Source organism: Ochotona curzoniae, unplaced genomic scaffold (assembly GCF_017591425.1).
Source record: "Ochotona curzoniae isolate NIBS_2020 unplaced genomic scaffold, NIBS_Ocur_1.0 contig_2469, whole genome shotgun sequence".
NCBI lineage: Eukaryota > Metazoa > Chordata > Mammalia > Lagomorpha > Ochotonidae > Ochotona > Ochotona curzoniae.
In genome coordinates, this window is record NW_024465471.1 from 126,174 (window position 1) to 152,180 (window position 26,007).

Sequence of the window (26,007 nt, forward strand, 5' to 3'; positions counted from 1 at the left end):
AGGCTCTGGCATGAGCCCTTGCATAGGCGCTATCCCAGAGGGGCTGTCTGCTGGCTATTTATCAGCACGTCAAAGCCGGGAGGCCCCAGGCACGTCAAAGCCTGTCTGAGCAACACAGAAGTTGGATGCTTGGCTCAGACTGTCCAAGTGGACTCAGGGAGACTGGGCAAGACCAAACTACCTTGGCACCACAGCGGTGGGTGCTGGGAACTGAGCCTGGGCAGTGGCCCACGGGGAGCCATTAAGGGCAACCCACCCAGCAAGGTAATGACAGATCAGCACTGTTAGGGCACTAACTCCTGCTTCAGGCTGCCAGCCGCATGGAGCCTACTTAGGCCAGTAAGTGGGAATAGGCCCTGCCTTGATAACAGACCTGGGGGTGCTATGTCCCCTGGCCCTCCTGCGCTGAGGTGCAGTTCAGTCGGCCCCGGTTCCTGTGAGACTCCCCATATATTGCCCTGCCCCTCCCCCAGCAGAGCGTAGGCCTGGTCAGCTTCACTCCCCGCCGGCTGCTGTATTCCTCCTGCAGACCACTCTCCAGTGAGCAGCTGGAAAGGCAGTGTACAACACAGATGAGACTCTGCTGCTGCTATTGACAACTCTGAGGTTGCCCAATGCTGTGGGCCCAGTTCAGTGTGACGTGGCCACAACCTGTTTGGTGTCGTCACCCAGCTAGCCACTTTGCACGCTGCAGTGGTTCCAGCCACTGTGACCTACTTAGCGTCCCCTAAATGGGCCCAGCTGGCTCAAGACTGGAGGCCTTGCTCATGCGTCACTCTTGGGTGTGGCCACCCCACCCTTTCTTACCTGTGTTTGGTGACACAGGACTCTCCTCACCCAACTCCCCACGCACTGGACTTAGAGTGCGTCCGGAAAGGGCCCCAGAGGCAAGTTGGCCAGTACCCCAAAGTTCAGCCAAGGCAGCACCCAGGGCAGGCTCCTTTGCAGGTGTCGCCTTCTCCCCCAGGCCCACCTCAGCTGCACACTGCCGAAGGATACCAGCATACTTGTGCCCGCAGCAAACGTAGGTGGGTGTGACTCCTTCCCACTCTGGATCACAGCACTTCATGCTGTGCCCATTTCATAGAGCAGGCACACAGGCTGAAGGCAGTGCTAAGCGCTGGTCCTGCAGGCTCGACTCCCCAAGCCACTGCCCTTTCTAAGGCCCTGCTCATCGCTTCTGTGGGGCAATGACGTAGAAAGTGCTAGAACAAAGGACTAGTGACAGACCAGCCAGGGAAGTGGCTGGCAGCTCAGGGTCCCCAGTCCCAATCCATCAGCCCCCCCCCAGCCGTCCCCATCCACACATGCAGTTCATTGCAAGGACACACTAAGCAGGCACGTGTGGCTCTGCTCCGGCTCCTGGCCAGGCTGGGCAGTGAAGCACCTGGCCCGAGAGTATGCAAGGACAGCCAGTGATTAGCTTACAATGTTTATTGAGAAAGGACCGGAGAGCAGAAGCCCCGCAACAGCAAGCTGCAGTGGAGCACGTCTGGGCCCGGCTGGGCCTCACACAGGGCTCTAGGGGCATGTGGCCGGGGAGCCCAGGGCGGGAGTAGGGGCGGGGCAGGGCCTCAGAACTGGGGGTCAGGCGGCATGTACATGGGCTTGACGTGGACCCAGCTGCGAGCCTGCTCATCTGCCCAGGTGAGCAGCTCGGCAGCACGGTGCAGGAAGATCATGAGTAGGGTATGCACATCCCCCTCAGCTGAGTGGGCTGCACGGGGCTCTGCCTGAAAGTAGCGGTGATAGAGGGCGCCCAGGCTGTAGCCCTTGCGGCCCTGGGAGCGGGTGCCATGGCTGTGAGCACGGTCTAGGCCCCGCAGCGCTGGCAGTGTATCCAAGCAGATGGTATCCTGGGGCAGCTGGGCTCCGAGGCGTTGCAGCTCCATGCACAGCAGGGGGAAGTCGTAATCAAAGCCATTGTGGGCCACAAGGCAGATGGGGCCCTCCTGGCGGCTCAGGAAGGCCTGCAGGGTTCGCACCACAGCACTGTCGAAGCTAGGCTTCCGGGCCTGCACCAGGCCTTCACTGCTCAGCCCGGTGAGCTCGCTGGCCTTGGCAGTGAAGGGACGCCTGGGACTTATGCACAGCGTGAGCTTATCCAGGATCCGGGGTAGCAAAGGGGCGCCCCGCTCGTCACGCTCCGGGTTCTCCAGGGAGGACCGGTGAACAGCGAACAGGGCCAGCTCAACGATCTCAGGCTCATCGCTGGGGAGCCCAGTGGCTTCCAGGTCGAGGAAGACAAAGGTCTCGGCCCGAAGTACCTCAGACATGGTGACGGCGTCACAGCGCAGCGAGGCTAGAGCAAGAGGCACCAAACCTGAAAATTCCACCCATGACATCTGGCCCTGCTGCACACAGCCACCGCTCTGGCCGTGGCTCACAGCCGTCCAGGCCCTGGGCGCCCTTTGCCCACCTCCTGGTACCTGCACTGGGAAGCCAGCAACCAGAGACTCACTTCAGCATGGCCTGCACTGTGTGCTCCCCTAGCCTGCCGCAATCCTGCCTCCTTTCCCCAGGCCCTCTCCCTCTTGTCCCAAGCCCAGCCCCTTCACCCCTTTACCAGCAGCATCAGGATCGGATGCCAGGCTCCCCTGGGCCGCCTCTGGCCTACAGATGCTGGCCCCAAAGCAGCCCGTGCCTGCCTCCAGGCTCCTGGTAGTAGTCACGACCAACACCAGCGCTGGCTTACCTGGGGCGGGTGCTGGCTGGCTTCTTGAGCTGCTGGGCACCTGTCTCCACACAGGCTGCTCCAGGCTGCCTTTAATCAGTGGCCACGGCCCGCCCCCTGCCTCCTGTTGGGCAACCAGGAGACGTGAGGCCGTAGGACCTGTGCAGCCGGCTTGCTTGCCACCCCCTCGCAAGCTCATAGCCACTGGGACACACGCCCGTGTTGACAGATGAGAAGACAAGCTCTGGCTACACGCAGGCTCCTGAAGAACACGTGCTCACAGGCATGAGAGAGCCGCAGGGGCTCAGAGTCCAGTGGCAGCCAGGCCACAGATAACAGCCCCAGGAGATGCAGACTTGATACCTAGCCACACACTGGGACAAAGCAAGCATTGTAGGGTTCCCTTTTCGATGCTTCTGCCTGCCTGTCCATCCCAGGGAGCCCAACTGCCCCTCATGAGCATGGGGTGTATCCACAGCAAGAGCAGGGCACCCCAACACATGACACTCAGCTTTGAAGGACAAATACCTCAATGCTGCCCCAGTGCACAGGGCTGGTTTAGGGCCACCCACATGTTGCCAGGCGCCCGCAGGGAGAGGCAGGTGGGAGCAGACCATGCTGGGCAGGAGCAAGTGACATACGGCACTGGACACAAGGCCCCAGAACCCCTGGAGCAGGAGTGGAGCCTCCGGCCACTTGGACCTTCTACTCCAGGGGAAGGAACTGATTGCAACGGCAAGAGGCAGTGTCCGGCGGGAGGTCACTGCAGCGTCCGCGTCCTGCTTGGGGTGCAGGCCAGTGGTCAAGATGCTGGCCCCGTGCACTGCAGGTCCTTGCCAGTGCCTCAGCTGCTTTGCTGGGCAGTGGTGCCCACAGGCTTGCCTAGCTTCTCGGTCACCTCCTCCCCACCCTCAGGTGGCTGAATAGCAGCAGGGGGAGCAGGGCAGGATAGACAGTGGGACAAGGGAGCCATGTCCCAGCCACCTGCAACCTGACAAGGGGCCAAGGCCCCATCAGGCATACTTCTTCCCAGCTCAGAGGAGGGGAGGTGACTGTGAAAGGCACATCACTCAGGAGATATGGAGTCAGTCTGGGAAGCCAGGAACAGCTTCCTGGACAACCAGTCTGGCCACTGAGAATTCCCCAGCCCAGCCTAGTGCTCACAGGCCCTGGGAGGAAGGGGAGCAGGAGCAGACACCCCGTGTGCAGGCTCCTGGGGGTAGCATGCGCAGAACAGGGAAGGGGCCTGACACGTCCTGTCATGGGGCTCTGAGGTTGGCTGGGGAGGCGGTGGCAGGGAAAGAGAAGGCTACAGGGCTGGGGCCAGAGGCCAGCAGAGGCCTCTGGGGCTCGGCTGGGAAGGAGGAGTGGAGGTCTCAAGGCACATCTGGAGCAGCTGGCAAGGAGGGGAAGCTACCCGAGTGTGAGTGGTTGGGGTGGTGGGGAAGGACAGGGGGTGACACAGACCGATGCAGCAAAGACCAGGCTGGGAGTAACTTGTCGGAATTGGCAGTTTCCTTTCCCCAACAGACCTTCTAAGCGGCTGCAGTCTCTAGGCAGAAGGGGGCAAAGGGGGCCCAAGTGAGGCCCAAAGGGCTGTTAGCTGCGGCCAGAGCGGTGGCTGTGAGGCAGGGCCAGGTGTCATCTTGGATGTAGTTCTCAGGTCGGGTGCCACAGGGGCTGTGGCCGCAGCAAAGGCTCTGTGGCATCTGGCCCTGGCCAGCTTCTGCAACCCTAGCCTGGGTCCTGGTACAGGCTGTCGTTTCAGACCGTGTATGCCAGTGTAAGTTCATTGATTTTGGAGGCTGCAGAGCAAAGAGAAATACAAACAGCATAGTGAGTGTGGTGCTCGCTGGCCTGGAGCAGGCCATGACCACAGGCTCCCCATGACACCTCAGCAGACAGAGGGGCGCTCCCACAGCTGGCCCTTGGGAGTAGACTTGCTCTGTGGGTGCTGGGCCAGCAGCCCTGGGGTCCGGGACTGGGTCCCAGCACCCACAGCGCCAGATGCCAAAGCTCAGACCAGACCCCACACATCCTATCCCAGCTGTGGAGCAGCCCCAGCCTGGGGCGGGGGGGAGAGGCAGTACATTCTTTTTCATCAGAGCAATGGCAGGGGCACACAGCCCAAGGCTATGACAGGGATGGGCTCCGTGACTGCCCTAAAAGTCATCTAGTGCCTCCCGGCAGTGCACGCAAGACCTTCAGCTCCACCCTGCAGGTCTCCCTGCCCTGGTGCCTCAGCTTACGCACACATCTAGTTCTTTCCTCAGGCACTACGGCTTGACACCTCCCGGCTTGTCCTCTGCAGAGGGGGTCTCCTGCTTGTCCTCTGACCATCCACAGCTCTCCTCAACGTCAGTCACACTTGTCTTTCGCAAAGGAACATCATTCCCATTGACAGCAGAGTTTGTGATGACCCCTCCCCAGGGTGCCTCTGGGGACTCCAGGGTGATGCCCAAAGCAGTGGACTCCTGGTCTCGCAATGATATTCATTCAGCTAAAGCCTCCATCCTAGATGGCCCCGCTAACCTGGACATCGAGCCGGCTAGCAGGCAAGGGTTCTGCGATGCATGCCACCCAAGAGCCAGAGCGCTGTCTCCTGATCTAGCAGAGCAGACATGTGGCTAACGTAGGTGCAGCAGGTCAGCTGGGAAACATACCCAGCCCATGCCAGACTGAACCCCAAGGGTGTACCCCCCGCCACCAACACCCGCAGTGACCCTGGCTTGTGGACTTCCAGCCACAACCCTGCGTTCCCCTGGGCTCCAGCTTGCCTCCAGCATGGCCCAGGCTTTCCCAGCCTCCAGCCCCTCATCCTGTCCCAGTTCCCCTCCCAGTCCCAGTGTCCCTGGTCTTGACCTTACTCTCAGCAGAGCAAGAGGCCCTAGGCTTGCCCACCCACTCCCACCCCAGCCCCACCATATTCTCCAACTCAGAACCGTAGAATGCTAGATGAGACTACCCTGTTGCTTAGCCAGTTGTCCTGCCTGTTCTCTCTGCTGCCTCATGAGGGGCCTGGAGTGAGGATTTGGGGCAGGGAAAGGAGGTTCTGTGGTAGGAACAGATAGGGGTCACCCCGCAAAACACAATCCTTCCCCCACCCTCCCCGCCATCACCAAGACCAAGGAGGCCTGGCTATTACTGGGCACTGCCAGGTACATCAGGTTAGGCTCAGGTTGCTCATTGCTGTGCACTGTCTTCACTAGAAAGCAGGAGGGTCCACCTCGGGTATAGTGCCACAGGGTGCAGCTCTTGCCCTCTGCTTGTAATCCCCATTGAGGGGTCCATGGGCTTCCACCCAGCTGACAGGTTCCCTCGCACACCTCATTGTCCACCTCCTCACCAGCCTCCGTCCTGTGAGGGTGCAGGGCAAAGGCCAGGAGTGCGGTGAGGCAGGGTGCCACGAGCCCACACCAGTCACTACAACCCCACTGTTGGCACCCAGACATACTTCTCATGGCATGAGAGCTACGGGAAGCCATCAAGACCAAGGCAAAGAAGCATGGCATCCATTTGACACCAACCCCTTTCTCTGGACATACCTAGAACATAAAGATTGGCATCACACCAAATCAGGGGGCTCAGTTGACCAAAGCCAAGTAAGGAAGCAAGGGAAAGACCTGCTCCCCTGACAACTCCAAAGCCATTGTGCCATGGTCCCAGGTGAGATGGCACACTACTAGGAATAGTAGTGACCATTATTATAATAATGGCAGCATGGATTATAAGCAGCTTATTAACAGCAATTATACAGAGAGAAGTGAGAGTGAGCAACAGGGTGAATTGGGGTCAGTGCTCTAATAACCTTAAACATGGAGGATTCTGCTGCAGCTGAATTAGCAAGCAGATACTCCTGAGTGTCTGCTACCCACGTGCCAAGGTCAAGATTGGCAACACCACCGGCTGCCAGAGCAGAGGGCTGGCTTTGGCTGTTCACCTAGACAGCTTCCAAAGAGGGTTGTGTGAGTACATGGCCTAAAGCTACCAGCTGGGGCAGTTGCGGGCAGGCGCTATTGTTGCTGCCATCTGAGGAGTTGGGGAACCACTGGAGCAAACTAGACATTGACCAAAAAGTCGGCATTCTGCAAGATCACGTGCACACCAAGAGTCACGAGAGTTCCCAAAAGGGACCTAAACTGTCCATTACCCCTCACCTCTGGCTGACCTCGAGGCTTTGAGCAAGACAGACATGGAGGAGAAGGAAGAGCTGGCAACTGCCTGTCTGATCAGGAACTCAAAAGAAGCAAGCACTCATCCATGCCAAAAGCTCCAGAAGCTCCACATGGGATCCAGGCCGAGTACACTCCCAGGTGTTTTTTTAAAAAGCAGGAAATGTTTCACTAGTGGATCTTCTCTCCCAAAAATAGCAAAGGACATTAACAGTAAGCCAAGGCAATGGACAGATGTTGAGCCTACAGGTGAAGGTGCTGCTGAAAATGACCATGTCACATATTGGGGTTCAATCCATAGCTCCAGCTCCTAACTTCAGCTTCCAAAGAGGCACTGGTGACGGCCCAAGTAGACGGACTCCTGCCTCCCACGTGAGAGACGTGCAGGATGCTCCCAGCTCTTGGCTCTACTTCTGGACCAGGCCTCGCAGTCAGGCATCTGGACATGAACCAGAGTGTGGGAAAGAGCTCACCTTCCCCAACCCAGCCCCAAATTCAATTTCAATACTAAAAATTCCAATAAGAGCTAACATTAAAAGTAAAGATAAATGTATCTCCTTCGATTTGTGTTTAGCAGTAGTTCCATTTGAAAGGCAAAGAAATAGACAAGGAGACATAGAGCCCTTTCATCCACTGGTTCATTTCCCAAATGCCTGCCAGGGTTGGGTCAGGGCAAAACAAACAGCCTAGAATTCAACTGGAGCCTCCTGCATGGGACGCAAGGACTGAAGCACTTGGTGAGTCGCAGGGCCCTGGTGAGCAGAGCTGGCCCAAGCCCGGGGATTCCACGCTGCGATGCAGACATCCCGAACACAGCTAACTGCAGTGACGAACACCAGCACTGCCTGTGCCTTACTGCACAAAGGAATGGTTATAAATCTACTATGATGGGCATATAACATATCAAGTTGTAACCAAAATGAAATAATAGCACAAAGTACAAGAGGCTAGATGAGAGCACAGTTTCTACGAAATTAGCTTGTTACCAGATATTGTCTTTTTTCAGATTTTTTTTTTTAATTTGAAAGGCTGCATTATAGAGAGATGAAACAGAAAAAAGCATCGTTCATCTCTTGTTCACTCTCCAAATGGCCACAACAGCCAGGGCTGAGCCAGGCCAAAACCAAGAGCCTGAAGCTTCTTCTGGGTCTCCCAGGGGCTGGCTGGGACCTAAGCACTTTAGCCATCCTCTGCTGCTCCCCAATGCACAATTGCAGGGAGCTCAACTGGAAGTGGAGCAGCCGGACTCAAAGCACTGCACATACGCAATACGGGCATTACAGCTAGAGGTTTAACACACAACACCACGCCATAATGCCAGTCCCTAGACTGTCTTAAATTGTCAACTGTAATCGTAAGGGAACCACTAAGGAAGTAGCACTTAAAACATAACTTGACAATAAGAGAATTAAAATGATAGGCTGGAAAATGCTCGTTTACATTAAAGAAGTAGCAGAGCACGGGGGATTGGAATGGCAGATCCGCCTCATCAGTGATCACATTCCAAGTGACTGCGTTGGATGGCACAATGGCTCAATCTCTAAATCTGCACCTGGCAAGAGCCAGGACTCCAAACAAGAGCCAGTTCGTGTCCCAGCTACTCCACTTCCCATCCAACTGGGAATACCCCAAACGTCAGTGAACTGTACACTTTGCAAAGAATGAACTTTGCCGTGCGAGATATAGCTCAGGAAAGCATTTTGAAAATAAAGCAGAGCAAGGCCAAAAAAAAAAAAAAAAAAAAAACGGATTTATCTTATTTGCATTTCTTTTGCATTTGCTTCACCTACCATTTGGTTTAAGTGAGCCTGTTGGGCTAGCATGAGAAATGTTATTGTTTTTACTAGTTTGTTTTTTTAAGATTTCACTTCAAAAAAAAATTATTTCAGGGCCTGGCGAGGTAGCCTAGTGGCTAAAGTTCTTTCCTTGCATGCACCAGGATCCCACATGGGCACCAGTTCTAATCCCGGCAGCCCCATTTCCCACCCAGCTCCCTGCCTGTGGCCTGGGAAAGCAGTCGAGGATGGCCCAAAGCTTTGGGACCCTGCACCCACATAGGAGACTCAGAAAAACCTCCTGACTCCTGGCTTCGGATGGGCTGAGCTCCAGCCATTGCAGCCACCTGGGGAGTGAATGAATGGATGGAAGATTTTCCTCTCTGTCTCTTCTCCTCTGCATATCTGACTTTCCAATAAAAATAAATAATTTGTTAAAAGATGTATTTCATTTGAATAACAGAGTTCTGGGGAGAGAGAGGGAGAGACAGAGAGAGAGATCTTCTGTCTGTTGGTTCGTTCCTCAAATAGCTTCAACAGCTAGAGCTGGACTGGTCTAAAGCCAGGAACCAGGAGTCTCTTCCAGGTCTCCCACACCGGTGCAGGGGCCCAAGGCCTTGGCCTGTCCTCTACTGCTTTCCCAGGCCACAGGCAGGGAGCTGGATCAGAAGTGGAGCAGCTGAGACACAAACTGCAAACCATACGGGATGCTGGCATAACAAAGTATAGTTTGCCCCTACTATTTTCTATTTTACTAGTAACAGAGAAAATATTTTCCAATTTATGTATCAAACAACTCAATGTACTGTTAAACTGTCCTCAGTGTTTTTTTTTAAGTAGCAGTCATCTCTGTAGCAGTTTCTCTACAATTCAACATAAATAGTACGGTAGGAGCCGGGACAGTGGCTCAACAGGCTAATCCGCTACCTCCAAGCACATTATCTCATATGGGCACCGGTTCATGTCTCAGCTGCTCCACTTCCCATCCAGCTCCCTGCTTATGGCCTGGGAAAGCAGTAGATGATGGCCCAAGCCCATGGGCACTGAGCCCATGTGAGAGACCTGGAAGAATTTTTTAGCTCCTGGCTTCAGATCAGCTCAGCTTTGACTGTTGCAGCCATTTGGGGAGTGTACCAGCGGGTGGAAGATCTTTCTCTTTGACTCTCCTTCTCTCTGTAAATCTGCCTTTCAGAGCCCAGCTTGCAAGCACTGGGATCCCATACCGGCACCAGTTCGTATCCTGGCTGTTCTACTTCCCATCCAAGTTCCCTGCTTGTGGCTTGGGAAAGCAGTCAAGGATGACCCAGGGCCCTGAGACCCTGCACCCACGTGGGAGACCTAGAAGAGGCTCCCAGCTGCTGGGTTCAAATCGGCTCAGCCCCAGCTGCTGTGGCCATTTTGGGGAGTGAACCAATGGGTGAAAGATTTTTTTCTTTGTATCTCCTACTTTACATAAATCTGATATGTCTTTCCAATTAAAAAAAAAAAGCTGCCTTTCAATTTAAAAATAAATAAATCTTTTAAAAAGTAGTGTCAAATGAATTGATGTATGAAAGTGTTTCGTGCCATAATAAAGGTTCTTTAAAACAAACTAATAAATTAACTCTTTAAAACAAATCAACAAACAGCAAAACAGGGCAGAGAATGCAGAAACCTACATATACTCAAGCACTAAACAATGCGATGGTGCTGCAGCTCAGCGGGGCAGAGTGATGCAATACAAAACTGACCCCTTACCTCACACACTAACATCAACTTTTCTACTTCACAGGGCCACGCCTTTTGGTTTTTTTGTTTGTTTGTTTTTTTATTTATTTGTTTTAAAGATTTATTTATTTTTATTGGAAAGTCAGATACACAGAGAGGAGGAGAGACAGAGAGGAAGATCTTCCGTCCGATGATTCACTCCCCAAGTGAGCGCAACGGACGGTGCTATGCCGATCCGGAGCCTGGAGCCAGGAACCTCCTCCAGGTCTCCCACATGGATGCAGGGTCCCAAGGCTTTGGGCCGTCCTCGACTGCCTTCCCAAGCCACAAGCTGGGAGCTGGATGGGAAGTGGAGCTGCCGGGATTAGAACTGGTGCCCATGTGGGATCCCGGTGCGCCCAAGGTGAGGACCTTAGCCGCTAGGCCACGGCGCCGGGCCGGCCACGCCTTTTGGAAGAAGCTAGGAAAGAGCTCCATGGGGTCAGAGGAGGAAAGTTTTCTTCCATAAGCTACAAACATACTATCCACCTTGACAAATCTGAACCAAAAGCTACTTTATATCAAAGGGCCATACATACGGTTTTTAGGAGGTAAGTCACTTTTTAGATGCAATAAAATGAGCATCAAAGGACTCATATCCTGAAACAAAAGGGCTGCAAATCCATGTCAGAAAGACAAGCAGGGCACTAGAAAAACAACACTTACACAGCCCCTCCCAAAGGAGAAAATGTCAACAGGTCGGAAATCAAGACAGCGCACATGCTCATCCATCACTGCTACCAAAATAAAGACACAGCAAAACACCACTGCACACGGACGGGCAGCACCAGTGAGAAAGCCTCAGATGCAAGTATTGATGGGTGTGGAGCAATGTGATGTGCAAGATGGTGCTGAGGGGACAGGCGGGTTGGTAAGAAGCCTGGGAGATGCACTGCAGAGCTAGCCCAGGGGCCCAAGAGGCCACGTTTAGCAGCATTCACAGGACCCAACACAGAAAGCACCCACAGGCTCAAGAACATAGAGACAGGTGCCAGCTACAGCCCACTGCCTCTTTCTGGAAGCTAGGTTTCACCAAAACACAGCTACAGGACTCTATCCTATGGCTACTTCTGAAAGCAGTGCAGCGGCAGAGTTGAGCCGTTGCCTCAGTGAGCATAGGGGCCACAAAGCTGGAGATATGTACAATCTGAGGAAAATATCTCCTGACCCATGACACATGACAATGAGCATAAACACAATGGAAGTGAACCTTACAGGACAGCAATTACCTGGACGCAGGGCACACAGCTCCACCTGCATACACCTTGAACTCTTTCAAACTAGAATGGCACAGGGAAAATGCAAACAGTTCAGGTTCCTAGCACTACAAGTTGGGATTCCTTCCAAAATTCATTGTTCTTTTATTAAAATTGAACTTGGAATGTGCATTTCCACAATTTCTAAAAGAACTTACTCAGACAACAAAAAGTTTAATTAAAGTTAAATGCAGATATAATACTGCCTCCATCCAATACCCAAAAACGTGAAAAAGGCTCAAACGCAGTTGCTAAGCCTAGCTTCATGATTCTGGGACATCCATGGCAGGAATGCCGTATAAACGAGGCGAAAGCTCTGTGTCTGAACACACCTATGAGACTGAAGTCCAGAGCCAAGGCCAAGGAGACTGTGAGCAAACCTGAAACCACCTGTGCTTCTCCCACCCACCAACGCCAAGTCCACATTCTGGTCCGTTACTTTCAGGAATCCTGTGTGTCTTGCAGCTCTGCGTACCCTGCACCTTCCCCATCAATGGACAGAGGTGCCCCCTAGCGCTAGATTCAGGAACTGCTTCCACTTCCCACTTGGCACAGGAGGGAGGCTACTGCAGAAAACTCAGGGCGAAAATAGCATCGAAAGCTCAATATTGGCACAGTAACTGAGAAACCCGTACAGGTGACTCACAATGGCACTTTCCATTCACTTTGTGAAGACCTTTAATAAGTAGCAAAACTCTGAAACGACTTCCCAACTCACGAGCAGAAAATTGTGCAAACTACACCACAGGCCTGCGCGGAATGTTTGACAATGAAAACTTACCTAGGGTACCTGGGAAAATGCTTACCAAAAAAAAAAAAAAAAAAATAGGTCAAAGGGAAAGAAAGAATACAGAACACATGTAAAACTGTGCACATGTTATACTTAAATCTCAGTTACAAAGATAATGTTAAAGATATCGCTCTTTGCTTCTGCATACTTCTCATTTTCTACAACACATGCTTTTATTTTGTAACCCATTGAAATCTCTCAAGACAAGGAACATGTGTATTACAGAAAGCAGAGAGGGTCCACCTCGATGCATGATGTGTTCTGGTGCTGTTTACACGCTGGGATCCCATATGGGTGCTGGTTCGTGTCCCAGCTGCTCCACTTCCCTTCCAGCTCCCTGCTTGTGGCCTGGGAAAGCAGTGGAGGACGGCCCAAAGCCTTGGGACCCTGCACCCATGTGGGAGACCAGGAAGAGGCTCCTGGCTCCTGTTCTCGGCCTGATCCAGCCCCTGCAGCTATTTGGGGGCTGAATCAGTGCATGAAACATCCACTTTCCTCTATCTCTCCTTCTTTCTCTGTTATTTTGTCTCTCAAATAAACTAAATGAATCTTAAAAGAAGGGGATAAAACAGAGGGGCCAATCCCCAAGTGGCAATGTACAGAGAAGAGGAGTCCCTGCACACAGCAGGCTTGCCCCAGCACGGACAAGCGGCTACATACCTAGACTTTTCATGGCGTGGCTGCTGCCCCAGCGGATGTGCTCAGCCTGCTGCCTCCTGGCCATCTCCATGACTTGTGCAGAGGTATCCATGATCTCTACGACTGCTTTCAGCAGCTGGCAAGGAGGAAAGGTGGGGACTGCACTCAGTGTCCTGCTTCCCGCTCAGTTCACACTGAGCATGCGTGACTCATGCCCCCAGAGCGCCAAGGGGGAACAAGAGAATCCCTAGCAGGAGGGTCACCAGAGTTCTCCAGCTAGGCTCTGGCGACCTCTCACTGCACAGTGACCTGCCAGCACTGCACATGTCCCAACCCACACAGCGCACTGGCAGGACAGGGAGAGGGCCTGAGATCTAAGGCTGTTTCCGACTGATGGGGACTGAGCCCAAGCCACCTCACGAGTTGCCCAGGACAGGCAAGCCAGGCTTCGGAAAAGCTGAAGTCTCCCTGTTAAATAAGCCAAAATAAAAGCCGCGCATGGAACCCTTGAGCCCTCGTCAGAGTTGCCGATATGGCAACTGAGGCCCTTGCCACTAAAGTTAGCACTGTTGCTTGCTTGCTGCGGATCTGAAGGCAGTCAGCCACAGCGACTCAGAGCTTGGCAGCATGAGTCCACCCTCTCCTGTCCCCTGGCTCACAGGCACAGACCTCGCCCTGCAGGGCCAGGATGTAAAAGCAGGGCATGGCCAGTACAGGTAGGAAGCTGTAGGCTGAGACAAGGTCTCATTCAAACCCCAGCAGCCCTCAGGAGCCATACCAGTGGCACACACCCTCCCTCCACAGCTACAGGCCCCTAGGCACAGCGAGGGTCACCACCCCAGCTCAGATCTTGGGTCGCTCAGCAGCAGCAGGGCACAGCTGCAGGGAGAGTGGGTAGGACAGAGCAGAGCAGGAGGACTGGATATTACCTGGCTACAAGAAGTCAGAGTCTGGTGCACGGCCTGGATCACGGGGCCACAGGGGTGCAGGTCAGGCCCTGGGCGCCGGCAGCACTCGCTGAGCTCATTATCATAGACTTGGAGAAAGGCCAGGATGAGCTGGTAGAGGTCAGACATAACCAGGCGCAGCTTCTGGTCCAGGGTGCTGGCGTCGGCCCCACTCGCAGCAGACCCTGGCTTCTGCTGAGAGAAGGGCAGCAAAGCCCCTCAGGCTCGGCCCACCTGGCCAGCTAGGCCCGCAGTAAGCCCAGGCTGGCAACCCCAGACCAGTCAGCCTGAGGAGCAGGCTCACAACCAGGCACACAGCCCGCTCCATCAGAGCAGAGCCTAAGCCAAAGGCTGCTGCGCCAGCCCGCATACCACACGGTGTGGGCAAGCTGGGAGCTTCAGGCTCGTATGTGCACACCTTGGTGCCTGAGGCCCAGCCTGTAACCAGCCTCTCGCCCTCATGGGGACAGCTCCACATTCTCAAGCCTGTGGAGCCCTACACATAACCTTACACACATAAGCCTCATAGCACACCAACCTGGGGTGGGCGACATCACTCAACCTATGACCGCGGTGGCTATGGCCTTATCCCCAAGCCCCACAACCCCAGGAACCACCGTCCTCACCTCTGCCTGGAGCGCCTGCAACTTGGCAACACACTGCTGCAGCTGCCTGGCCAGGCCTGCCAGCTTCTCTTCCTCTGACTGGGGGGAGTAGCAGGTACTGCAGGCAGAAAAGAGGGGACACTCTCAACTCTCCAGTGCCAGGGCCTCGGGTACTTTGTAGGGCACATGGACAAGGGTCCATCTGAAGTGACAGAACACCTACCTCGGGTGCTTAGCACTTTGCTCATCGAAGACAGGCTGCACGTCCAGGGGCCACGGGTCCCTCCGGGGACTCAGCAGCGTCTGCAGTCTGCAGCTGGAGAAGACCTCCCCAAGCATGTCCTCGTTCTTCTCCAGCGTGTCCTCAAAGTACTCCTGCAGGCTGCCGAGGCATCCCCAAGGCCAGATGGTCACAGGCTGCAGTGGCACTGACGCAGCAAGCCCTGGGTGCCCCACAGAAAAGCCAGAGGACAAAGGAGACCAGGCAGCAGGGCCAAGAGACAGCTCTCTGCACCCTTCCCGCTGGGGCTGCTCAGAGTGGCCCACCTCTCCTCGGAAGCAGCCCCGGGACTCACCATGCTCTGGCCCACAAATAACCGCCCAGCTCTGGGAGCAGTAAGCCAGCATGCTACACGGCCACTCCTTGCCCAGACACTGGCCCCAGAGCAGCCAGCCAGCTCTCTGGCACAGAGGGTGAGGGGTCCTACCTCAACCTGCACCCCGAGATGCCAGAGGAGGGTCAGCAGAGAGCAGCCCCCACCTCCAGTGCTCCAGATCCAGGACAGAAATAAGCCCAGCTGCCATGGCAATCTTTACCTGACACAGTTGGAGCCTCCGACGTCCAGGCTCCGAATCACGTTGAGTAGCCGGTCCATGAAGTGCAGTTGCTTCCAGGGGCAGGCACAGCCCTGGGCAGAGAAGATGACACGCTGGCTGGGTACTACACAGGCCCCACCCCACCCACTCCACGTGAGCCCCTGACGGGGGTCACTGGCAGCAACGCACTTCCAGGTGTGCCACCTGCACTGGCCTGGCCTCAGGGGCTGTTGCCATGCAGGAGCTGCAACAGTGCCTGGCACAACTCTGAAAAATGCCCAGTGTCACAAGAAGACAGAACACAGCCCTCAGGGACGCAACCGTGGTGAGCTGTGCTCAGCTGGCAACACAGAAGCTTGCACATGCAGGCAAGAGCAGCCGTCTGCCATGCCCAAGATGTGCTTCTTCCAGACCATCGCTATGGGTGCAGCTGCATGCTGCCCACCCTCGGCGTCCAGCTGCCTTCTCCAGGCATCACTCCTATGGGAAGTACCTGTGCCGTACCACATGCTGCCGGTTCAGTCAGCAGTGACGGACATTTGGGTTCTTCCTACTTGCAAGCTATGAAAATTTTATGAACTTCACGTGTGAGCTCGTGTGTGCATCGGCTGTCAGTTCCCTTGACTGTGTGCCTAGGAGTGGACCTGTGTGGCCAGACAGTAAGTGCACTACTGCACACTCCTCGACAGGCCTCTTGGCATTGCTGGATCTTCAGACAAATGCCTGTATAGATCCCTTTGCCCATTCAAGATACGTTGCAATTGATTTGAGACAAACTGATCTGATGGCAAGTTCCAATCTGCTGGTCTCTGAGAGCCTGCAACAGCTGGCGCTTACTGCGCTGAAGCTGAAAACCCGAAACTCAATGCGGCCCACTGTACGGGGGCAGCGCGGGCCGGGAATGGACTCCAGACTTCGTCACACTCCTGCAGGTGCTTACCCACTAGGCTAAACGTCTGCCCCCAATTCTTGAATTGAGTTTTGCCTTTTTCTTAACAAGTTGCAATTCTGAACAGATTTCAGGAACACAAGTCTCGTATCGGCTAAATGACTTTCAGATACCTTCTTCCATTCTGGCAGATGGTGCCTTTGGTGCACCAGATTCCTTAACTTTTTATAAGGTTTCTTTCTTTCTTTTTTTTTGAAAGGTAGATTTACAGAGAAGGGCAGGGAGTGAGAAACAGAGCCGCCTCGCACCCACTGCTGCACTCTCCACATGACCGTGACATCTCAAGCCTGGAGCCCCTTCCAGGTCTCCCATGTGGGTGCAGGGGCCCAGCGACTTGAGCCATCTCCTGCTGCTTTTCCAGGCCATAATCAGGGAGCTGGATCAAAAGTGGAGCATCCAGTACACAAACAAGTACCTACACGGGACGCCAGCACCACAGACGGCTGATTAGGGTGCTATGCCAATGTGCCGGTCCTGCAGTGCAAGAGGGGCTACTTGAGCTTTTAAGGTGAAATGATGACTTTAGGACACCCTGAGCTCTTCACGTCAGCGCACCTGCAAGGCTGCAGCCACTGTGTTTGTCACAGTCGTGCAGGCCCCCTCTGGGCCAGTATTTCTAGCATTAGCTGGCTCCTGAGCTCCTCACATATGACCCTGAGTCTAGGCTGGCTGCCTTGCTCCTCACTGTGTCAGGGCGCCCTAGCTCCGCCTCGTGTCCAACAAGGATCACATTGCTCTACGCTTCTTTTGAGAAAAGACACCCATATATGTAGGGCTGGGGCTGGAGCATAGCATGTAAAGCTGCTATCTGCAGCACTGGCATGCTATATCGGTAATGATTTGTGTCCTGGCTGCTCCACTTCCCATCTAACTCCCTGTTTGTGGCCTGGGAAAGCAGCAGAGGATGACCCAAATCCTTGGGACCCTGTACCCATATGGGAGACCGAGAAGCAGCTCCTGGTTCCTGGCCTCAGATCAGCTCAGCCCCAGCCATTGTAGCCACTTTGGGAGTGAATCGGCAAATGAAAGATCGTTTTCTCTTCCTCTCTCTTTCTCTGTAACTCTGACTTTCAAATAAAATATATCTTTTTCAGGCCCAGCACGGTAGCCTAGCGGCTGAAGTTCTTGCCTTGAATGCGCCCGGATCCCAAGTGGGTGCTGGTTCTAGTCCCGGCAGCCCTGCTTCCCATCCAGCTCTCTGCTTGTGCCCTGGGAGGACAGTTGAGGATGGCCCAAAGCCTTTGGGACCCTGCACCCATGTGGGGGACCCGGAGGAGGCTCCGAGCTCCTGGCTTCAGATAGGCTCAGCCCCAGCCATTGCGGCCTCTTGGGCAGTGAATCATTGAATGGAAGATCTTTCTCTCTCTTTCTCCTCTCTGTATATCTGACTTTGCAATAAAAATAAAGAAATCTTTAAATATGTATATTTTAAAAGACAACATAAGTTGGACAAAAGCTAAGGATCTTCAGTCTGTGCCTGCTTTCTCCAATGCCAGCTCTCAGATTGAGTGCCAGCATCCGCAGCAAGGAATGAGGTTGTGACCAGGGTTGGTGCCACCCAGAGGGATCTGGTAACACGGGGAAACATGGCACAGCCAAGCAGGGCCTGGAGGGGATGGGCAGTGATTGCTGGAGGACACTGGCCTCCTCTCCTTCTGAACACAGAGGTAGGGACTGCGCAATGCTGTGAATGCGCCAAACGCCACTTGCATGCTTTGTGATGCTTCAAAGTCAAGTGCAGCTGCAGGCTGGGGAGATGAAAAAGGTCTGGAGACGGACGGCGGTACAAGCAAAGCTGATGTGGTTAACGTCAGTCCACTGTGCACATAAGCACGGTGACCAAGGTCTGTGGCACATGATGCCTATTTCAAATATGGCTAAAATGGTAGATTTGGCACTGTGTCCATTTTAGCACAACCAAAAATGTGATAAGTGCCAAGAGCTGGGGAAAGTTCCCACAGTGCGGAAGATGAAGGGTACACACCGTCTCTCAGGCCTCCGCACGCCCCTCCCAGCGCCGGGCAGCTGTTGGGACTCCCTCAACTTGAACCTGACCCTAATTGAGAGCCGGAAGACAGCACTGCAGAACAGACACAGCTTCGAGCTGGGACACACTGCAGACAAACCGCTGGCTCTGGCTGGGGAGCTCAGGTCACGCAGTGGCAGAGACAGCCCCGATCCAGAAGTCCAAACTGCGAGGGATGGCAGCCCGCTCCCATTGAGTGGAGCACAGTAAAATAAACAGCGAACCCCAAGGAACCAGAAAACATCAAAGACACTGCGGGGCGGGGGGGAAAGAGATCCTGCAAACCTGAGAGTGCTCACACGTGACCCCCCGCAACACACAACCCACCCCGTGGTCTTGGGCACAGCCAAAACAGAGACGGAGGTCTGGGAGCCACAGCGTGGCTGTGTTAGCAGCAATGCACAGAGCTGCGCCAAGGCTGCACACGCGCAGAGGACAATGTGCACTCACTTGGCCCATGGAGAACCCCAAGAGAGAGCTTCCGAGCAGCAGGTCACATGAGCATGGCAACTGCTGGACGCAGGCGCGGTGCAGCTCCCTGCTGATGTGCCTGGGAGAGCAGCGGAGGTTGTCCATGTGCTGCAGCTCCCGCACCCAGGTGGGAGACCAGGACGAAGCTCCCAGCTCCTGGCTTCAGACCAGCCCAGCTCCAGCCACTGCATGCATTTGGGAAGCGAACGAGAGTATGCAAGACCTCTCTACGTAGGTATCTCTCTCCCCTGCCCCTCTGTAACTCTGCCTTTCAAATAGAATAAAGAAATGTTTTTAAAAATAACTAACTCAAAGTGGCTCAAAGGCCTATATCAGAAGAGCAATCTTCACTACCCCGGACTTAGCAATGGCTTCTTAAGCACAGTCAAGTCCAGCAGAGAGAGAGAGCCAAGCCCAGCAGAGAGAGAGAGAGAGAGAGCCAAGCCCTGAAAATACCAAAAGGCAAAGCACAGCACAGGATACAAAAACCGTCGATCAAATATCTGACAAGACTTGAATTCAGAACCCAAAAACAATGTTTACAAGCCAGCAGTAAAGAGTCAAATGAGCCCATTTGAAAGGCAGCAGGGGCCTTGCAACAGAGCCTGCTAACGCCTGGGACAGCAGTGGCCGCTGCAGGACCATAGGTGCCAGAAGAGGCTGCAGGCTGAGGTGCTCACGCCACATGGCCACCAGGAACGTGAACAGTCTCTGTGACGATGTGAGCCGCCTACGGAGCCAAGAGCACCGAGCACAGGCCCACTTGTGTGCCTGCAACACAGAGGTCATCATCTCAAAGCAAGTTTAGGGGCTGGAGTCTGTTGGGTCCACTACTGGGTGAACTGGCAGCTGCTGCGTAAAAGCCCTCAGGCAGGAAGTACGTGTGGGAAGGCACACAGGTTGAGGTGGAGGGCAATCTCTGCCACCATGTGACTCCAGGCAAGTTGTCACCGCCCGTGAAATGAGGTTGAGCTAAACATCTACTGCCAAGTGCGCGTGACAACTGCCTGCACGTGACGTAAAGCCAAGGGTTGGATGCACTTACTGCAGGCCACAGATCTGCCTCCACCTCCATCCTGCCCTCCTTGCCATGCAAGGGATGGTCAGAGCCCACCATCAGCAGACCCTGGCAGCGTAGGGCCCCACGAATCTCAAAGGCACTAGGGAAAGAAACTCCTGGCAACCAGGGCACGGAGCATGCACAGCCTTGGTGGGGCCAGACAATGGCCTCTTACCTTCAGGAGATCCTGGTCATCTGGAGCGCACAGCATCAGCTCATAGCCAAGCTTCACCATCTCTGCAGGCACACACAGACAGTTACTACAGCTCCCACGCTGACAGACAAGGCTGCTCACAGCACACAGGCACCCAAGGTTCTGTCCTGTGACATCACCGGGCTGGTGCAGTGTGGACATGCTGGGTCAGCGCTGCCTGCACCTGTGGCCTGCTTCCAGGCACTCACCCTCTCTACAGCCGTTTCCTGGCCTGCAATGGGGGCTGCAGACCTGAGACTCCACCTCTGGCTCCTGAGGCTGACCACAATGGGGGGCTCTGCCACCTGCTCTGTGTCTACTCCTAAAACCAGCACACACATGTGCTAACATCCCACACACTCTGTACCATCACCTCCCATCAGGCGGCTTGTCCACAAGGTGGGGCCGGGCTCCACTTAACAGATAGAGAGCTTGAGGCCCTGCCCACAGCAAATAATGCCTGGCCACATCTTCCAGGGGTGCAGGACATTCGAATATAGGGGTGCTGGGATTCAGTGGCAGGAAGCAGGTACAGGCCTGTGTGTACCCCAACACACCTCAGCAGGAAGCCAAACCCTGTGGTCATGTGCTCTGGCAGGCTCCAGCAGGAAGGAAGCGGAGAGGCGATGGCCAACACTCTATAGGTAATGGTGGGTGGCCCAGGCAGGCCCACTGCGCCACAGCGCTTAGCCCCAAAGCCTCAGTTCCCTGACCCTTTCTTGCTTTCAGCCAGTACAGCTGCTCCTCTGTCCACTAGCAAGCCAGGGTCTGCCTGCAGCACTGCCCTGGATTGGTCACAGCAAGAGCCCTGCACTGCCCCCCGCCTCTGCCCGATGCCCTGTTCTCAGCACAATGGCCCCAGAGAGCAGACCACAGCCTTCCCTTCCCCTTCCGCCTCCTCCTTCCCTGCCCTGCTCTCCACCATGCCCTAGCCACTCTCCCTCAAAGCCTGTGTCCCCACATCCTCCTGCTCTCTGACTGGCTGGCTGCCTCCCTTGACTCCATCTTTGTCACCAGGACCATCCTCTCCCTGACCCTCCGACACCCCTCCCCCCAACGCCGCCTTCCTCTGGGTGGCTTACAGTGCTGCTTTCCACGTAATGCTTAGAGCTTTACAGCAACTCTCTCCTGCCTACCACCCCACGAGGGTTAGAAAACATACCACCATGCCCCCAGAACCTTCAAATGCAGCTGCTCCTTCAATACTTGGCAGGTGGAGATGGCCATTTGGGACAGAGGTGAAAATGCCAGTTGGGAAGCCCTTACCCCATAGCAGGACAACTGGGTTCAAGTCCCAACTCCACTTCCAGTCCCAACTTCCTGCAGGCATGACCCTGGGAGGCATTGCTTGGTCCCTGCCACCCACTTGGGAGACTGGGGAGAAGTCAGCAGCCCCCACCTCCAGCCTAGCCCAGGCGCCTGCTGCAGGCATTTCAGCAGTGAGGCAGCACATGAAAACTCTCTCTGTGTCTGTCTCTCTCCAGCAGACAGAAGCTTGCTCTCCCTCCCTCTAGCCCCCTCCCCCTCAAAGCCTGTGAAATGAGTTAAAAGTTAATTTACGAATAAGCACGATACTTGTCAAGATGAATCACAGAATACTCCTAGCACCCCAGTCGTGCTGGCACTGCTGCTTCTGCTCGTGGAGAGCCCTGGCCCTCAGCACTGCCATGCGCACTGCCCAGGAGCAGCCTGACGCAGCAGCAGTGCACCTGCAGCGGGCCAGGCTTAGCATGTGTGTCCGTGTGCACATGCGCCTCAAGGAAGCCAGCAAGCTCCTGGCTCCCGGGTAGTCCCATGGGGGAACAACTCTGGGAAGCAGAGCGTACTCACCAACTGCTCCTGTCCCTTTTCAGCAGCAAAGACAAAGGCAGCACAGTTACTGCGGCCGTGCCACTTCATGCATGGACAGCAGTTCCTAGGTCCAGTTTACCTGTCTTGACTCACCTTAAATCTGCAAGGGTCTATCAACAGCCACAGGCAAACTTTTAAGTTGATCATTTCACATGATGCACTAATGACATTATAAGTATCCAAGTGGCCCCTGGCAGAGAAAAGAATCCCCACCCCGGTGGAAGAATGGGACCTACCCTGGATCTTCACTTCCACCGGGGCTGTCTTCAGTGAGCCAAGCTTCTCCTGCAAGGAGGGGCAGGCCCTGCACACACGAAAGCAACAGCAGTCAGGCCCACGCTGGCGCACGCGCAGAGCACCCCACAGCTGCATCCGTATCAATTACCAGAGGGAAACCACTTCAAAAAGCTTATTTCCAGACATGGGAATTCCAGGACTGACATGACAATTCTTCTCTAGGCTCTAAGCTTACCTACTGCATAGGACAGCACCGGGGACAAAGGCTGCAGCCACCCCACCATCCCCTGTCCCAGCGGAGCCTTGCCAACATCCTGCCGTGGACAGGACACCAGGAGCTGACTAGCATTCCTACCCCATCTCTGTGCCATGGCCGGACAGAAAAGGCAGCCACCAAGTGTGGGACACACGTGTGGCCCTGGGTTTAGTAAATGCTGATGCCTGGCTCTTTGTAGCCTCCTGCCAGGTCATCCTCCCGTAGGGCGCAGTCCACCTGCTGCACACTGGGTCCTGAGTCCTGGGAACCCTGCTGTGGTGGTCCTCACTAGGGAGCCAGGAGAGTCCGAGTAGGCAAACTCAGCCTGGCTGCCACTGCAGCCCACCTCACCACCTCCGGGGGGTATAGCGCAGAAAGCAACACCCTTACAGCGTGGGCCCCAGTAACCCAGGGGCCCACGTGGTCGTGGCCCACCCTCCACAGAGGGCCAATGCCCGGCACACTTGGAGTCCACAGCCACTACGACTGCAGCTCCTGGATTCCCCTGGGACAAGGTGAAGAAGGCACATGAATAACACTGCACAGCCAGGTGCTAAGGAAGGAATGTGATGCTGTGGGAGAACCGTCAGCTGCCCAATCTTCCTTTGGGACCACGGCTGCCAGCTTGGGCTACTTCTGGTATTCACAGGTACTAGGAGCAGCTGGGGGACACGGCCTGCCTATCCACCCCTGCGCAGGCAGCACAGCATCCCGGCTCGCAGCAGAGTACCCGAGCTCACAGCTGGCCTCCAGTTCTACCTGAACCTAGCAGGTGTGTACCTCCTCCTGGAAGTTGGCTCAAGACCCTCGCACTTGGCCAGGCAGTCCCTACCAGCTCCTCTCTTCCCAGGCTCCTGGCTCCTGGACCGGCCATTGCCTCCCCCACACCAGCCCCACCCCAGGAGCGGCAGTGGCTACCATAGAAGCCATCTGCCACTCGGAACCAGGCTCTTGCCATTTTTGCCTGAGTTACTGCTACCCTGCCTGCAGCCCTTCCCCTCCAAGTCCATCTGTCACACAGCTCCTGGGCCACCTTGCCAAAATGCGTTTCAGTAACTCGGTCCTTTGATCCCGTGCCTGCTCTACTCAAAACATACAGTCCAAAGGCCTCCAGGTGCTCCATAAGGCCCCCAGGTGATCCCCCACCCCCAAGCTGCCACTTGTGCTGCTGACCTAAACTTCCCTCTCATGTGCAAACAAGTGCCAAGCCAGCTGCTCAGTGACCCAAGGCAGCATGCACGGGCTAAGGGCTCTGGTAGGAGCTCACTCCCATAGTGCTGGGTATCAGGGCAACAAGGAGGACATTTTACCCCATGAATTAGGAATATTTTCAAATTAAATGGAACTGAGAGCTGGGACTTCAAAGTCTGTGTAGGAGTTCTGGAGAACATGCAGGCACTCAAACGGTGTCTCCCAAAGGGAAAACAAAGGTCAATGAAAGAAAGACGTTTGCAAAGCACTGGTTTGCTGAGGCCTAAGGAAGGCTCTAGAAGATGGCAGGAAGATAAAAGATCAAATATAAAAATGCCTGTTTCTTCCCCTAGCTTCTCCCCAATCTTGCAGCTCCAGCAGCACAGGCAGGCATTCCAGAGCGCAGGCGCACCAACAACCCATGGCTACTCTGAGAGGCTGAGGCTGTGCGCAGGCTGCCGCCAACCTTCCCTAGCCACAGCTAAGGCAGCTTGGGGACACCTGTGCACCAAAGGACATCCTACAGCTTTTCCCTCTGCTAGCACCTCACCCAAAGGACTGCAGAAGCCAGAAGAGCTGACACCACAAAAGGGCCACTTGCTGAGGTGCCTCACAGCCCAAGCCCACGGCCTGGCCCACACAGGTCACTCCTCTGGTGCAAGGGCTCCAGGCAGGACAGGGCTCCAATCACAGCGTCAGCTTTCACGGCTCAGATGGCAAGACCTGAGATCTCCCAAGCAGCTGTGGAAGGGAGAAGGCTCCTAAGGCCATCTCAGCTGCCCAGTCTGAGTGCAGCCCCCAGTCAGCACTTCCTGTGCACCCAGCTGTTGTCCCAGTATGCCGGACCCTGTGGGAGGACGAGCTCCCGCCTTGCCCACTCAGCTAGGGGCTACCCTGTGCACCCACAGCAAGAGGGAGGGGCATTACCGTCTGCACATCCACTCCAGAATCTCCAAGCGGTACTTGGAGGGTTTACACAGCAGTTCCTGAATGGTCTTTGGGTCAGTGATGTACAGGCCCTCCAGCAAGGGGCATTTCAGGTCCTGCGCAAAGGAAACCAAGATCAGAAGCTTTTGGAGGGAGGAGATGGAGCCAGGCAGGCAGGAGCGGTCTGGTGCACCTGTGACAGCTGCCTGAGTGTAAGCCCCGGGGTTCCTTGCTGTGGCACCTCTGACACCTAGCCCGTGGCGCTCATCTGTCCTGTCTGCGGCCGGCAAGTTTCTGGAAACCAGGGTCTGTGTTCTACTGTCTACACTTGCCCCAAGTGCCCAGGTGCTCCAGCAGACTTGGGTACCTGGTACTGACCCCAGCTGCCAGGCACAGGTCGCAAATATAGACAGAATAAAGGCCCGGGGCACCCCTAAACGACAAAATCGCACGGCCTGCAAGCTGCCCCATGCAGGGCTGACCCAGAGCCGCCACAGCAGCAGCCATGGCGAGGCCTTCCACGGCCAGCTCGCCGAGGCTTCCGGCAGGGCACGGCTCACGTTGTCCAGGAGCGGCTCCGGGGCCCCGAGGCACCTTAAGCTTCTGGAACACCTCCAACGCCGCTTTGAACACGCCGTCGTCACTCTCCTCGTAGCAATCGCAGGTGCTGAGGCCGACCCCGCCGACCCCGCCGACGCCGGCGACGCAGGGAGTCTGCCCCGCCATGTTTCGCGCTCTAATCCGCGCACCGCCCACATCCCGCCTCACTCGCTGGCCGGACTGCCAATCAAGCGCCAGGCTGTAATTCGTTAGGGGCGGGATCAACACCACCCAGCGACGACCCACTCCTGCCCCGCCTCGCCTTCCCATTGGGCTACGTCTTCCCCGGCGCCCACGCGCTTACGGCTCGTCACTCCCCGGGAAACCAAGCACGGTGCCGGGAACGGGAGGAGGAGGGCGGTGGGTCGAGCTGGGGCTGACGCCGCGTCACGGGGCCAAACGGCGGCGTCCGTACTGGAAGCCTTGGACGCGTAGAGGCGAGGCTCCCTCCGGCAGGGGGCGCGCCCGCCTTGTTCGGGTTCTCCCTGACAGCTGCCCGGGGGAGGTGGTGTGGTGTTCCCAAGGAGGAAAGGAATCCTTGAGTGCAGCATGCTACTGGGACTTGAGCAACCCTTCTTCCAGCACGGAGATAATCTGCTGTCCCTCACGTGCCCGGTATATAGTTGGACGTTTCTTGACTTCAGATCCAACCTGCCCACTTACTAGCTGTGTGACTCCAGGTGGGTAGCCAAATCTGTCTGTGCCTCCTCGCCTTGAGCGTGCCGCATCCCTCCTAGCAAGAACACTATGGAAGTATCTGATTATGCTGGGCCCCAGCTTTCTCAGCTTCGCGAAGTCCCCAGCTCACTGAATGTTCCCAACTCTG

At 55.4% G+C, this 26,007-nt stretch overlaps 2 protein-coding genes across 2 annotated transcripts; both read right to left on the reverse strand.

The window, feature by feature from the left end:
• Nucleotides 1-1,441: 1,441 nt before the first annotated feature.
• On the reverse strand, nt 1,442-2,873 carry TREX2 (three prime repair exonuclease 2). Its single transcript, XM_040974568.1, has 2 exons — nt 2,696-2,873; nt 1,442-2,302 (listed from the first exon to the last, which is right to left on the reverse strand). The coding sequence occupies exons 1-2, from the start codon at nt 2,871-2,873 to the stop codon at nt 1,575-1,577; spliced, it is 906 nt and encodes a 301-aa protein (XP_040830502.1). The 3' UTR covers nt 1,442-1,574.
• A 1,519-nt stretch (nt 2,874-4,392) lies between these two features.
• On the reverse strand, nt 4,393-25,307 carry HAUS7 (HAUS augmin like complex subunit 7). Its single transcript, XM_040974679.1, has 10 exons — nt 25,176-25,307; nt 24,582-24,697; nt 22,207-22,274; nt 20,102-20,163; nt 15,421-15,512; nt 14,828-14,986; nt 14,626-14,722; nt 13,982-14,194; nt 13,074-13,188; nt 4,393-4,479 (listed from the first exon to the last, which is right to left on the reverse strand). Exons 1-10 carry the CDS (start codon nt 25,305-25,307, stop codon nt 4,439-4,441), a joined length of 1,095 nt encoding a protein of 364 aa, XP_040830613.1. The 3' UTR covers nt 4,393-4,438.
• Between the last annotated feature and the right edge of the window lie 700 nt (nt 25,308-26,007).

Excerpts from the sequence above, each read along its gene's own strand:
- TREX2 (XM_040974568.1), bottom strand. The coding sequence starts at position 2,873 with ATGAGCTTGCGAGGGGGTGGCAAGCAAGCCGGCTGCACAGGTCCTACG. Across the intron at positions 2,303-2,695 it reads CCAGCCAGCACCCGCCCCAG|CCTCGCTGCGCTGTGACGCC; the intron begins GTAAGCCAGCGC and ends CTCTTGCTCTAG.
- HAUS7 (XM_040974679.1), bottom strand. The coding sequence starts at position 25,307 with ATGGCGGGGCAGACTCCCTGCGTCGCCGGCGTCGGCGGGGTCGGCGGG. Across the intron at positions 20,164-22,206 it reads GGTGGAAGTGAAGATCCAGG|AGATGGTGAAGCTTGGCTAT; the intron begins GTAGGTCCCATT and ends GTGTGCCTGCAG. Across the intron at positions 15,513-20,101 it reads ATGACCAGGATCTCCTGAAG|GGCTGTGCCTGCCCCTGGAA; the intron begins GTAAGAGGCCAT and ends TTCTCTGCCCAG.